This window comes from Rhinopithecus bieti, unplaced genomic scaffold (assembly GCF_001698545.2).
Source record: "Rhinopithecus bieti isolate Rb0 unplaced genomic scaffold, ASM169854v2 scaffold_33326, whole genome shotgun sequence".
NCBI classification, from domain to species: domain Eukaryota; kingdom Metazoa; phylum Chordata; class Mammalia; order Primates; family Cercopithecidae; genus Rhinopithecus; species Rhinopithecus bieti.
The window spans coordinates 1,399,818-1,414,988 of record NW_016814921.1 but is presented as its reverse complement, the minus strand read 5'-3'; the positions used below and the strand labels follow the sequence as shown (position 1 = coordinate 1,414,988).

The 15,171-nt window shown below is 38.7% G+C and overlaps 1 protein-coding gene across 2 annotated transcripts in view; it reads left to right on the top strand.

Annotated features, from left to right (window-relative positions):
• NUDT6 (nudix hydrolase 6) overlaps positions 1-15,171 on the top strand; it is a 32,985-nt gene that overhangs the window by 9,142 nt on the left and 8,672 nt on the right. For both annotated transcript variants that reach the window (XM_017852607.1, XM_017852608.1), the window contains exon 3: positions 1,449-1,504. In XM_017852607.1, the coding sequence (XP_017708096.1) occupies positions 1,449-1,504 (56 nt within the window). The remainder of the gene's footprint in view (positions 1-1,448; positions 1,505-15,171) is intronic.

The following is a 15,171-nucleotide window of genomic DNA, read 5'->3' as shown; positions in this document are numbered from 1 at the left end:
TTAAAAAGAAAGAATATGCAATGCGTGTGATGAATGAATAAACAAAAGAAATGGACTAGAACTTATATATAAAACAAAGAACTCTTCCAAAGCGGTATATTAGTAGATTATAAAGTTGTACATATACATAATAAGAAAATTTAATTGGCTTCAGAAAGTTCTTGAAATGAATATTGAGATATTTGAGATTTGGATCATCAGGGGGCACAGCCTGTGTTCTATGGATAGTGATTCAAGGAATAAAAATGAGAAGTCAATTCATTTATTCAATAAATATTGTAAGCACATATGTTGTCTGAATGTTTGTTCCCCCTAAAATTCATATGTTGAAACCTAATCCCCAGTGCGATGGTATTAAGAGGTGGGGCCTTTGGGAGGTGAGGAGATCATGAGGGCAGAGCTCCCACGAATGGGATTAGTGTCCTTATGAAAGAGGCCCACAGGAGCTTCTTTGCCTCTTTCACTATGTGAGGACAGGGCTAGAAGAATGAGCCCTTATCAGACACTGAATCTGCCAGCACCTTGATCTTGGACTTCCTAGCTTCTAGAACTGCGAGAAATAAGTTGGGTTTTTTGTTTGTTTGTTTGTTTTTTTGAGACGGAGTCTCGCTCTGTCACCCAGGCTGGAGTGCAGTGGCGCGATCTCGGCTCACTGCAAGCTCCACCTCCCGGGTTCACGCCATTCTCCTGCCTCAGCCTCCCGAGTAGCTGGGACTACGGGTGCCCGCCACCACGCCCAGCTAATTTTTTTTGTATTTTTAGTAGAGACGGGGCTTTCACCATGTTAGCCAGGATGGTCTCGATCTCCTAACCTTGTGACCCGCCTGCCTCGGCCTCCCAAATTGCTGGGATTACAGGCGTGAGCCACTGCGCCCGGCCAAGTTTGTTTTTTATAAACTATCCAGTCTATGGTTATTTTGTTATAGCAACCCAAATGGACTAAGACAAGCACTTAGTGTCTTCATGGATGAGGTGCTACAGGTTGACCATCCCCAATCGACAGATCAAAGATCCAAAATGCTGCAGAATCCAAAAGTGTTTGAGCACCGGCATGATGCCACTAGTGGAAAATTCCATACCTGACCTCATTTGACAAGTCACGGTCAAAATGCAGTCAAATCTTGGTTTTCATGTACAATATTATTTAAAATATTGTATAAAAATTGCCTTCAGCCTATGTGTATAAGGTATATATGAAACATAAATGAATTTCATGTTTAAACTTGGGTCCTATCTCCAGGATGCCTCATTATGTGTATGAAAATATTCTAAAATCCAGAAAAATCTAATACTTCTGCTCTCAAACATTTTAGATAAGGAATACTCCACCTGTATTTGAACCAGGGCTTCAAGTATGGGTAGAATTTTGATCACCACAGATAGAGAGTGTGGGAGGAGATTAAGGTGAAGGAAATTAATATTTCTCAATTTTCTTTTTCCCCCAATAGGAGCTGTATTTGATGAAAGTACTAGAAAAATTCTGGTTGTACAAGATCGAAATAAAGTAAGCTGCTTCTGTTTTATAAATTGCTTTCTAAATGTTTATTTCTTTCTAGAGAAGAATAAAATGTAGAAATTTTAATATGCCTAAGGGGTTATAGTAAGATATTTAAAAAATAATTTCTAAGCAGTTAGGGATCACCTTAGATATTTATTTAAACCAACGTACTTATACAGGTCTTGAAAATTTCCAGGTAACACTCAGTGTTACTATCTATTACTTTATGGCTAAAGGAAAATTATAAATGACTGTATTTAATTGGGAAGACAAGTCTGTGTGAATACATTATCAAGATATTCTTCCATTCATTCAGCACTCAATGAGTTCTACTCTGGGCCAGGTGCTGAGCATAGAAAAAGCAGTAAGACAATTTACCTTATGCCCTGCAGCTTACTATTTATTTGGAAAGACAGTCATACAATAGATGATAGCAATTAACTTTGCCTGAAGAAGTCCCCAAAGACTTCTCAGAGGAGGTGACATTTAAACTAGGTCTTAAAGAATGAGTAGGAGCTTTCCAAGTGCAGAAGAAGAAAGATAAAAAAACAAACTGGGCCGGACGCGGTGGCTCAAGCCTGTAATCCCAGCACTTTGGGAGGCCGAGACGGGTGGACCACGAGGTCAGGAGATCGAGACCATCCTGGGTAACACGGTGAAACCCCGTCTCTACTAAAATACAAAAAACTAGCCGGGCGAGGTGGCGGGCGCCTGTAGTCCCAGCTACTCCGGAGGCTGAGGCAGGAGAATGGCATAAACCCGGGAGGCGGAGCTTGCAGTGAGCTGAGATCCGGCCACTGCACTCCAGCCTGGGCAACAGAGCGAGACTCCGTCTCAAAAAAAAAAAAAAAAACTGATAAAATTAGAGTTGCTTGTACAAAGGCACAGAGCTCAGAAAGGGACTGATGTAGTTCAGAAATAATGGTAAAAAGTTCATTGTGGCCCAGAGTGTGGACAGTGGTAAGATATTTGACCTGAGAGCTAGATTGGAAACAATGTGAAGAGGACTGGGTACCAAGATAAGGAGTCTAGGTGACTAGAAGCAGCAAATATTTCCCAGAGAAGTACCATGATTAGGAATCAGATGTTTTCATGCTCGGGAGTCAGAAGTAAAAGTGAAAGAGAATAATGATTTTGACACTTTCTGAGACTTCAGCAAATATTAGTGGACAGAGTCAAACATTTTTCCCCACCACATATGTTCTTAAAGTTTAAATTAATGTTCGTAATGATAGCTGAAAGCAGTATCACACATTTCTTGGAAATGCTATCTAAAACTATTCTCATGGCTCCAAGTAACTTTGAAGTTTTAGTTAAGGCAGGATCTCTGATTCAAATTAAGCTTTTTGTCCTCAACAGAAATTTATAGAACACCTAAAGTGTATTTTACCTAGCCCTCAATAAGTTTTGTATTTGAATTGGGACATATATATATGTAATGGTAATGACCAGAGAGTAGGAGGCATGATTGAGTGGTTAAAAAAAGGGCCTAGTTATGAGGTGCCTGAGAACCAGGCAGATGAGTTTAGACTTCACATGGAAACAGTAACTATTAAAAGATTTTGATTGTGATGACAAAATGATGATGATGATATATGGACAAGATTAATCTAATAACAATATGCAAATTAGCCTGACAACAGTATGCCCAATGAGAGGGAGCTGATATAAACAAAATGGACTTGGAAGTCAGACTGACCAGAGTTCCAATCCCTTTGCCACTTCTACTTTGGCAAGTTGGCTTCAACCCAAAGTGGATATTATAACTCTCTCCAGAATAGCAGACAGAAGATATGCCCAAACATTATTAACAAATACTGTATGTACAAGTAACATAAATTGGTTAATTTCTTTTGTTATGTTTAAAACAAAGACTAGACCTTGATATGTAGCAGTTACTTCTAAAGAGATACCATAAAAGAGTTTTACTGTCTTCTAAGTATATCCTTTTGATTATCTCTCTTTTCATTTAAAGAAGAAGTAGGTCACCAAAATTTATTTAATCTTTCCTGGGCTCATGTGAATGATGTTATTGAGACAAAACTGCATCAGCAGACCCGGGTCCCTAGGGTTTGGCCATGCCATGAACTGTCTTTCTCACTCGGGGACCTAAGTTTCCCCACTTATAAAATTTAGGAGTTAGACTCAATGGTCAAACAAAATATTATAATGTGGTAATTTTGTATTTCTATGTATCTTTCATGTACATAGCATAAATACTTATACAATGTCCAGATAAAATGTGGTCTAAGCCACTTTGGTATTGTGGAAAGAAAAGGGTAAACCATGAAGGTTTTTTAAATAGCACACTGGGTTTCAGAAGTGATTTTGTCAAATAAAATTTCATTATGGACTTTAACAGAGGCTGAAAGACAGCCAGATAACATGATTGTTCCACTCCAAGCAGTCCTTCAGGGTTGGTTAATCTACCAAATAAGAATCTATCCATGTTATTATTCATGTAATAAAACACAGAAATTCAGAGAAAACAAACTTGGGTCTGATAATGTTAAAAACTACATTGCAGTCTGGAAAAATGGAGCTTTCCTGGCAGATATAGCTGAACTGTCTTACTCCAAACCTAGATAGCTTTATGTTTTTTGAGTGGGTTTTTTGTTTCCTTATAAAACCTGCAAAGACAAGTAACTTAACAGGTTCTGCTTACAGAAATCAAATTCCCAGAGCAATCTGTACTTGAAATATGTAATTGAAAAGGAAAGAATTGAATTGGGCTATATTTTTAAAACAGGGTAATAGTGAAAACTATGTTTAATAAATTTGCCTGAATTCCAGGTAAACCACTAAAACTTTTATGGTTCTCTGTTAATCATGGTTGCACTTAATGCTTCTCTAGTTTTATTCATCTTAGTTTCAAATAAATGAAAGTATTTTCTGAAATGTTTCTTAGGGTTTTTCAAAATAGTCAGAAAACAAAGGGAGATCCAGACCTAATGACAAAACAAATAAATAAGTGTCATCCCATTGTAGGGGAAAACTCAATCCACAGTGGCACTGTTTTAGTCATTCTTTGGAATAACTGAGTTCATCCTGTAATGTTTACTTATAAAGAATCAAGTGGAGAGTTTTCCCTTTTTCCACTCTGAGTTTCTTTTGTATGGCCTTTACAGCCATTTGAAGGTCATACCTTTAGGCTTGGTGACTTTTGAGTAATTAACCCTAGATAACTTCATGAATGGTTTATTTGGTGGCTCTTAGAACCTATAGTCATATCTAAAGAGAATTAAAAACCTTAATAAAGAGGTAGTACCAGCCTGTAGTGCACAGAAGGCTCTGTTCTGGCCTTTAGCCTCCTAAAAAGTCATAGCCAAATGTTTACTAATACTTAATCCTCTGTTATAGCACACATTCCTGATCCTAGTTTATGAGGTTTTCAGGGTAAAAAAAAAAAATTTAATTCTATCATGTTTTGCTCTGTCAGTAGAAATAAAACCAGACAATCAAATAATTTGTGATGGCATAAAATACTTGCATGAAATAATTTCCATGAAACGTTTCTCATTTAATAATCATACTTATTATTATCTCTATTATTTTAGGACTGAGATTTAGAGAGGTTACAATAACTTATTCAACATTGAACAACTAGTAATAGGCAGAATCAGAAGCCTATAGAGGAATCTTTTCACTAAACCTAAACTAAAGAAACAACATAGGCAGGAATGGTGGTGTGCACCTGTAGTCCCAACTACTTGGGAGGCTGTCATGGAAGGATTGCTCGAGTCTGGAAAGGCAAGGCTGCAGTGAGCCATGATGAAGCCACTGCACTCCAGCCTGGGTGACAGAGTAAGACCCTGTCTCAAGAAAAAAAAAAAAAAAGCTGGGATGGGGGGGAGATGATTAATTTAAGGAGATAAATAGTAATTATCAGTTCTTCTCAAAACCTAGGATGATGATCTATTTTTACAGATTTTAGAAGACCCAAATAAAGACTGTAGACTATAAGTAGGAAAGAAAGAAGTTTTATTAAAATCCTTTTGTTTTGGCTCACTGAGATGGCTGAACTTTTCAGAGCACACATGATTCAGCAGTTGGTCCTTTACAAGTTAACAAACTTTAATTTTTTTTCTTTATTCAGAGTTGTTTGGATTCTGAGTTAGATTAATTCAGGGTAATAAGAGATTAATTTATAGATCAGAATGCCACTTTATTAATTCTGTTAATGGAAAAATCAGACTGTAAAACATTTTTAAAAGGTTTATTCTGAACCAATGAGTGACCATGGTCTGGGAAATGCGTCTCAAGACGTCCTACGAAAGTGTGCCAGTGGGCAATTGAATTAGAGTTTTGTTTAATAAGTTTGAGGGAGGCAGGAGTTACAAGCAAAGACATAAATCAATACGTGGATGGTATACATTGATTTCGCCTGAAAAGGCGGGATGTTTTGAAGAGGCAGGATGTTTAAAGAGGAGGCTTACAGGCTATAAGTGGATTCACAGATTCTCTAACTTACAATTGATTAAGGAAGTGAAGCTTTGTCTAAAAATGTAGAGTCAGCAGAAAGAATGTTTTAAGTTAAAATAAAGAAGTCTGTTAACCAATAATACACTGGGTCAGAGTGACCTGCAGGGTTGTGTGACTTAGCCCTTGTCTGGCATGGCTTTAGATCCTGCTTATAATTTGGTATCTTATTGTCACAAAGAGTCCATTTTGTTACCTTATGACCTCTGTGTTAACATAATAATCATCAGTTGTGCCTAAACTCCAAAAGGGAAGGGGTATAATGAGGTGTGTCCAACTTCCCTACCCATCATGGCTGGGGATTTAGTTTATAAGGTTTTTTGGGGGTCCCTTTGGTCAAGAGGCAGGGTCCATTCACTTGGTAGGAGTTTAGGATTTTATTTTTAGTTTACAATTCACAGTAGGAGGAAAGGATCCAAGCTTTTTGTTAGTAGAAATGAATTGGAGAAGTATTCCCAAATATGATATATGCTGCTTCCAAAATGTAAAAAAGTATTACTCCAAGTGCTGTGAGTGGGGATAATTGCAAGGTGCACCAAGTAGCCCATACTTTAGATATCTACAGACTACTATGTTACCAGAAGGGGGTCCTGATCCAGACCCCAAGAGAGGGTTCTTGGATCTCACACAAGAAAGAATTTGGGCAAATCCGTAAAGTGAAAGCAAGTTTATTAAGAAAGTAAAGGAATAGGCCAGGTGCGGTGGCTGGTGCCTATAATCCCAGCACTTTGGGAGGCTTAGGCGGGTGGATCACTTGAGGCCAGGAGTTTGAGACCAGCCTGGCCAACATGGTGAAACCCCATCTCTACTTAAAAAAAAAACACAAAAATTAGCAGGGCATGGTGGCGCATGCTGTAATCCCAGCTACTTGGGAGGCTGAGGCAGGAGAATCACTAGAACCCAGGAGGCAGAGGTTGCCGAAAGCGGAGATCGTGCCACTGCCCTCCAGCCAGGGCGACAGAGTGAGACTCATCTCAAAAAAAACTACTCCATACTAGAGCAGTGGCTTGGGCTTCTCTGCTAAGGATACTTAGAGTTATTTCTTGATTATATGCTAAACAAGGGTTGGCTTATTCATGAGTTTTCCAGGAAAGGGGCAGGCAATTCCTAGAACCCAGGGTTCCTCCCCTTTTTAGACCAAATAGGGTAACTTCCTGATATTACCATGGCATTTCTCAACTGTCATGGTGGGAGTGTCTTTTAGCATGCTAATGTACTATAATTAGCATATAATGAGCAGTGAGGATGACCAGAGGTAACTTTCATCCCCATCTTGGTTTTGGTGGGTTTTGGCTGGCTTCTTTACTGCAATCTGTTTTATCAGCAAGGTCTTTATGACCTGTATCTTGTGCGACCTCCTATCTCATCCTGTGACTTAGAATGCCTGACCTCCTGGGAACATAGCCCAGCAGGTCTCAGCCTTATTTTACCCAGCCTCTTTACAAGATGGAGTCACTCTGATTTAAACACCTCTGACAACTATACTTCTAAACACTTAATAAGGGCATCTCCTATCCTCTAGCGCCCAGATATCTTACTAGGACATTTAGAATACTTGACACGTCCTACTTGCCAGGTCCAGTCAGCATTCTGGCATCAATAGAGCTGGATAGTGATAAGCCCTGGCATATAGTAACATAGCAGTAACTAAGATTGTTACATATGGAAAGGAATGAGGTACAGATGGAAACTGAAGTGTTGAGTTGTTTGGTAGCCATGGCACTTCAACAGTACAGAGGGTAATAATAATTATATAGCTTTGGAGATGGCTAACTTTTGCTAACTAGTTTAGATGCCTTGGCAAAATAAAAATGACAAGCTCAAGTCAGCCTGTCAATTCAAGGCACAATATGAAAACCCCAAGACCTCCATGGCACCATTTAAAGAGACCCCCATATTCTCCAGCCACAATCAGGCCTAGATCCAACTCTAAGAATATCAGAGCTGCAAAGGAGACTGAGTAGAGTTTGATAAGTGTCCTGTGTCAAAGCCAATCCCCTAGCAGGAGAAGAGTGGGGATCCTGCGACCCTGAGTGAATGAACATGAGAATATTGAATTTCAAATTCTCTTGAACCCTCTGAGCCAGCAGAAGCAGTACCCTTCTTCTGGCTACAGAAAACAGCCTCCCCTTGCCTGGGGGCTCAGCAAAAGATAGAGTATTTAATATTAGAACAGTGTATTTAAAATCAGAAATAGTCTGGAATATTCAGGATGGCAACCAGAACTGATGACCTCTTAGGAGTGTTCACTTAACTTATGAAAGATAACTGATTGGCGTAATTGTTCCCTCAGAAAAATAAAGTCAACATAATCCCCATGAAGTACAAATATCAGCTTTCTGAAGAAATGTTAACTATAAGATGAAAATAACTGTATGAGAAAAGTACGAGTAATCCTGTGGCTACAACAGAGCACAAGATATTGATATTTATATGAATCAGCATTCTGCATTATATTTTCTTATTAGAGCATATGACATCTGCAAGCAGAGAAGGAATCCTTGTGCATCTTTACTGACTAGTCTGCAGTCTTAGCCTCCAAATATTTGTTAAAGGATTTGGAGAAACTATGGAAGCCAGGGAACCATTTGTCATAGGTGTGTTAGGCACTGAGTGACTTATCAGAGAATACCTGAATTAGAGATGACCTCCCAAAGTCCTAGTTCTGTCTGTGACTCATGGGTGGAAATATGTGAATAGTACTCCTAAAATTTCCTATGTGGAAAAGACCACTTTTATGTTGGCAGAGGTAAAGTATAACAGCACATAGAGGGGTAAACAAATAATGGAACTGTCTCTGTGTAACGTGTATAAACACAGGCGTACATATGAATGATCATCCTCATTCGCCTTCAAATAACAAAAGATCCAAATGTAAAAAGAACCTATTGAGTAAAATATGCTATGATCTAAAAGCCTGGAAGATGCAACTTTAATGTTATAATATGACAAAACTACTGAGAAAATCAACTTAATGTAAGACATTAAGAAACTTGATTTTATTAATAACACCATTTAGCATTTAGTGAATGTTTAACCTGTGCTTCACACTATCCTACTGAAAGGTGAAGCCAGCTGGACTTTCCAGGTCGATTGGGACTTGGAAAACTTTTCTGTCTAGCTAGAGGATTGTACATGCACCAATCAGCACTCTGTAAAAATGCACCAATCAACACTCTGTGTCTAGCTAAAGGATTGTAAATGCACCAATCAGCACTCTGTAAAAACGCACGAGTCAGCGCTCTGTGTCTAGCTAAAGGATTATAAACACACCAATCAGCACTCTGTAAAATGGATCAATGAGTACTCTGTAAAATGGACCAATCACTGCTCTGTAAAATGGACCAATCAGCAGGACATGGGCAAGGATAAATAAGAGAATAAAAGCTGGCCACTCCAACCAGCAGCGGCAACCCACTCGGGTCCCCTTGTACGCTGTGGAAGCTTTGTTCTTTTGCTCTTCATAATAAATCTTGCTGCTGCTCACTCTTGGGGTCCGTGCTACATTTAAGAGCTGTAACACTCACATGAAGGTCCACAGCTTCATTCTCCAAGTCAGCAAGACCACAAACCTGGAAGGAACCAACTCTGGATACACTATGTGCTGTATATTAATCACCTACTTTAATCGTCATAACAACCTGTTCCTAATTTCACAGACTGGGAAAGTCAACCAAAGAGGTTAAGTCATAAAGTGCGTGGGGGAAGAGGGGAGGCACAGTGGCTCACACCTGTAATCCCAGCACTTTGGGAGGCCAAGGCAGGTGGATCACAAGGTCAGGAGTTCAAGACCAGCCTGGCCAACATGGTAAAACCCTGTCTCTACAAAAATACAAAAATTAGCCGGACATGGTGGTGTGCGCCTATAATCCCAGCTACTCAGGAGACTGAGGAAGTAGAATTGCTTGAACCTGGGAGACGGAGATTGCAGTGAGCCAAGATCATGCCATTACACTCCAGCCTGGGTGACAGAGAAGACTCCATCTAAAACAAACAAGCAAAAAAGTAGGTGGGGAAAAAAACTTTTCCTCTACCAACTTAGAACTGGGTGGAGGGGATGGTACTACAAATTAATTGACAACAGATAGATTAACAGGAGAAAAGTTAAGAGTACTCTATAAGGAATGGCTTGGCTAGGAGTAAGGGTTTATATACTATATACTATACCATATTAGTAAAAGGGGAAAGAGGGGTATAGGGCTTCTAGTGAAAACATGCAGGCATGGTAGCTTCTGACAAGGTTTTGTTATGCAATTTCTCATCTAGCTGCTAATGGTCAGTCTCCTTCCCGGCTGAAAGTTTCCCCAACCCCTCAATCCCCACTCCTACTCAGGGGATTAATGGCAGCTTCATTCTCAGAAAGCTTTGCCTTTAATCAGATAAGGGAAGCTCAGGAATGCTTCTTTCTGCATCTGCTGTATCTTCAGTGTCTTCAGTTTAGAGTAATCATTATGCCATTTTGGTGGGTTGTGGGTTCCTTCATGTGGGACCATACACAGCTAAAACGCAAACCTCATGCTGTTCAGCTGCTGCTGGTTTATTTGGACCCATCTCTCTGAGGATGAGGCATCAGCTTGCTGGTGCCTCGTGGGAAGGGGATGCAAAATGAAGCTTCTCTTAGAAATGTTAGGATAACTGCAAACTGGATTCTGCTGATACTATGGGAAGGAACTGCTGCTGCTAGAGTGAAGCAGGCTTGAAGCAGTGATAACTCACAGGAACCACGAGCGCACAGAAAGCCCACAGTAAGGAGCTAGTCCCTTCCTCCTCTTGCCTTGCAGTCTAATGGTGGAGCATAAAATGGAGTCAGCTGGCAAAGCAGAAACTGGTTAGTAGAATCCCAGCTCCAGAATCACTAAGCAAGTACAGAAGGGTAGATTTGGAGCTGAGAGACAATAACAGCATCAACTTATTAAAATGCAAATTCTCAGGCCCTACCCCAGATCTGTGGAATCTGAAGCTCTAGAGGATAAAGCCCAGCAATTCTGGTTTACAAGCCCTCCAGGTGATTCTGATGTAAAGTTTGAGAACCACTAAACTGGCATATTGAGCTTCCTGGCTCTGCTGATTCTCAAACCTGCCAATAATTGGTCCTTTAAGAACAACAAAGTGATGCTTTTCAGAATCTAGTCATGTTCCCCCTACACTTTTAGGCAGTTGGTACTGATAGAAGCTAAAGAAGTTCAAATTATATAAGATAGTTTATTTGTGGTTTAAGTAGGAATGACACTCCTAAGTAGGGTTTTGATTTTTTTAAGTTATAAACAGAGATCCATCTAAGAGAGCAACAAAATATGAAAATTAAGAATTAACATATAGTTCAATGTTGAAATAAAAATAAGACATGGAATAATTTAATTTCTGTAAATATTTGCTATTAGGTGATATTTCAATATAACTGATAGCTATTAGCTATATGTAATTTATATTTAATATTTAATAAATTATATATAGATTATATATACTTATTTACTTATTATAAATAACTAACTGGCATTCTTTTCAGATATCCAAGCCAGTTTCTCTCCTTTCTTTACGCACCTCACTCTCCCCAGGCATTAATGTCAAGTGTTTTTTGCAGGGGAAAATTTAACCTTCAACATGAGCATATGCACAAATTCAAACACATTATCTAAATTGACACTTACATGTCCTTTCTCCTTCCCTACCCACATATTCCAGTCCTTCATTCCTACACCAATATCTTAAGAAATAAAAGACCAAACAGTGACTTGACCCCATAAACTGGGTGTTCAAGAGTTAAGGGTAGGGACCTACTAATTCATTCACTGAATATGACTGAGTTCTTATACATAGTCTGCTGTATACACTGTTCTAAGCACTAAGTACACATCAGTGAACAAAGTAAAGTTTCTACATAGGGAGCTTACATTCAAATGCATGAGAAACAATAAAATGGATGAATATTATGTTAGGTGGAGATGTGTTATTAAGAAAAATACATGGTGCACTAAGCACTAGGTATACATCAGTGAACAGATGTATGGTTTCCACATATGGAGTTTAGCAAAGCAAAGTTTCTACATATGGAGCTTACATTCAAATGTGTAAGATACAAATAATAAAATGAATAAATACTATGTAAGGTGGAGATAAGTATTATTAAGAAAAATACACGGTGCCAAGATAAAAAGAATGACTGGGTTTGCCATGTACATTAACTTCTGTATGCCCAATATACATTAACTTCTTTACACTTGCTATATACATTAACTTCTGTTTGCCCAACACCTAACACTCAATAAATTTCTATTGAATGAATGAACAAACTTATCAGACACTCTATTGTAGCTTCTTTCTCATTGGTAATAGTGATAATATTGTAGCTAGTGAGATTTATCTAAATACAGTAGGTCTGAATTATAAAAGGTGATAGGATCATTAAAGACTAGAACAATGAAAAATAAAAGATAACCAAATTTCTGGCATCTGACCAAGTTGGAGTAAAGACAGAACAAGAAGGTGACATATATATGAGAACCAAAGGGAAAAGGTTAGCAGGTCTGTGCCCTTGCTCTCGGTTCTTGAGATATGGCTGAAAGAAATTAGTAGTCTTTTAAGTGTTGTGTTTACACAAACTTCTGGTTAGGATTTCAGTAGCCATGCCTAGGGAAGGTCTTAAAATGAATACTTTGCTTAGGAAAGCAGATGTCTGTGGAACAGAGAAAATAGAAAAAGAATCAGAAAATGAATCATTTTCACCCATTCTAGAAACCCTAAAATAAACTTGAGTTTATCTTCAGGATAAGTTTTCAAAGAAATAGTGGTTTTAAACTTGAACATGCTTTAACAGAGAAAGTATCTTACATTCTGTTAATATCTCTAAAAAATGCATCAGAAAATTTACCCTTTCTTGGTAGCTAAAATGACTATTTCTTGGGCGAGCAATTTCTAACACTGGGGAAGGAAGGACTGCAGTGATGAGACCACCCTTACTTCATCCACACTGTCTTCTGTTTTCCACTTACTGCTACACGCGCACACACACACACACACACACACACACACACAGAACATTAGATTTATAATTGGAAAATGTATAGGAAAATTGTCATACCACTCACCATTCCAAAATATGATGGAACTACTCTAAACATGGTTTAAAATCACGTATTTTTATAAGTTAAAAGGATACTATACCTTTTGTAGTATGTGAAAATCAGATATGCTTAAAGGAACTAGACCTCACCAACTCAAAGCAGGGAGGGGTCATGTATGTGACTGTTGAGTAGCATCCCACAAAGCAGCTAAGCACAGGAGCATTTTAGAATATTTCTTTCACAAGAGAGTGGAAAGTTCCTTTTTTAAGATTAGGGAAAAAAAGGATCATGGAATTTTACACTTGAGGCACAGAGATATCATCTTCTTTTATAGGAAGGGAGAATAAAGATGAAAAACATAATCTCATAGGCTACATTTTCAAAACTGATCCTCAGTAATTTTTTCCTCATAAAACAATATACTGGAAAGAAAGAATAATAAAAGATCATTAGCTAGGAGATAAATTCCATGCCAATCAGAACATTCTAGATGGGGAACTCACAAGCAACAGATAGATACAAAGACATTTGGCACTAAACTGTAGTCCAAATTTGTGAGACCTGGAAAAGTGTAAGTCTAACACACAGAATCTAATTGGATTTATATAGAATGTTCCAACTACATCCAAGGAAAAAATTAAAAGGTATGTGAAAAAGCAGTGCACAGTCATTAAGGATTAGTGAGAAAATATCAAATCGACTTTTACAATTTCTTAAAAGATGGTTAGAAAAAGCCTGCCTGGATTTTAACACTGAGTTTATCACGTACTAGGTGTGTGACCCCAGGCAAGTGTTTTTATGCCCTCAGTTTCATCACCTCTAAAATGGAAACAAATTATAGCCTCTCATGGGAGTATTGTGAAGTTTAAATGCATAATTCTTATAAAAATATTTAGCATAGTGTAGGAGATTGGTCAGGGTGGTAGGAAAAATTGTAGAAAGATGAAAACCTTCTTGGAAGGCTGGGGGGTTTTACAAAAGTTTAGGGAAAGGATTTGGTTGAAGGCAGCCAGATTCTCTTATCTGGTGCCTGAAAGCTTAGTTTAGGTAACAAGGGGATGTAAAGAAACTGATCTAGGTAAGTTAATCATCCGCAGGCAGGACTACTCTCTCTGGGGCGGCAGCGGTTGGGGGTGGGGTGGGGTGGGTGCGACCGTGTTAATTACCCACAACTGTGTTGACTCAAGGCCTTTGTCATTAAATCTGTACTGAATAAATGCCTGCAGCACCGGTGGCTGCTGCAATTCTTTCTGAGTGGCCCAGTCCCCAGCCCACTCTTTCATTGGATATCTGTGTCTGAGTGCATTTTTTCATCCCTCACTTGGTTAGGGTCTGTGGGTCAGATCCGCAGCACAGCATCTGGGGTCTCACTCTGTTGCCCAGGCTGGAGTGCAGGGGCACAATAACTCACTGCAGCCTTGAACTCCGAGGCTCAAGTGATCTTCCCGTCTCAGCCTCCCAAAGCACTGGGATTACAGATGTGAGGCACTGTGCCCAGCATTAGTATTTTAATGTTGTTATATTGCTAAACACAGCTAATGGGAATTGTTTGATATAAAGAAAAAAAGTGGGAAGACATGCTCATCTCACTATTGATCATATCTAGGACATTAACTAGATTTTTCACAAACCACATAGCTTAGGCCTCTCTATTACTTAGACTATACTCAGGCTCAAGCTTTTTTAGGGGAGAAGCAAGCATTTTAAAAACCTAAATGGTACCATAAAATGTCACAAAATACTTACCAGCATAAACATATACCTAATATTTCCATATAAAAGGTTTAATTTATAAAATAGTCAAAATCAAATTTGTGTGAGCTGTTTTCAGTCCTTATGTCTAGCATTTTCCCCCTTCTAATAAGTTCATCTCCAGATTTAATTAACAATCAATTTCTAATCATTTATGGTCAAAGATTTCTAAAGTCAGCTTTTGTTGTTTTTAGGAAACATTTGTCTGCTCCATTATAACTTTTCTTTTGTTAGAAACAGAATTTACAGGCTGGTTATGGTAGCTCATGCCTGTAACCCCAGCACTTTGGGAAGCCCAGGTGGAAGGATTGCCTGAGCCTCAGGAGTTCAAGACCAGCCTGGGCAACGTGGTGAAATCTCATCTTAAAAAAAAAAAAAAAA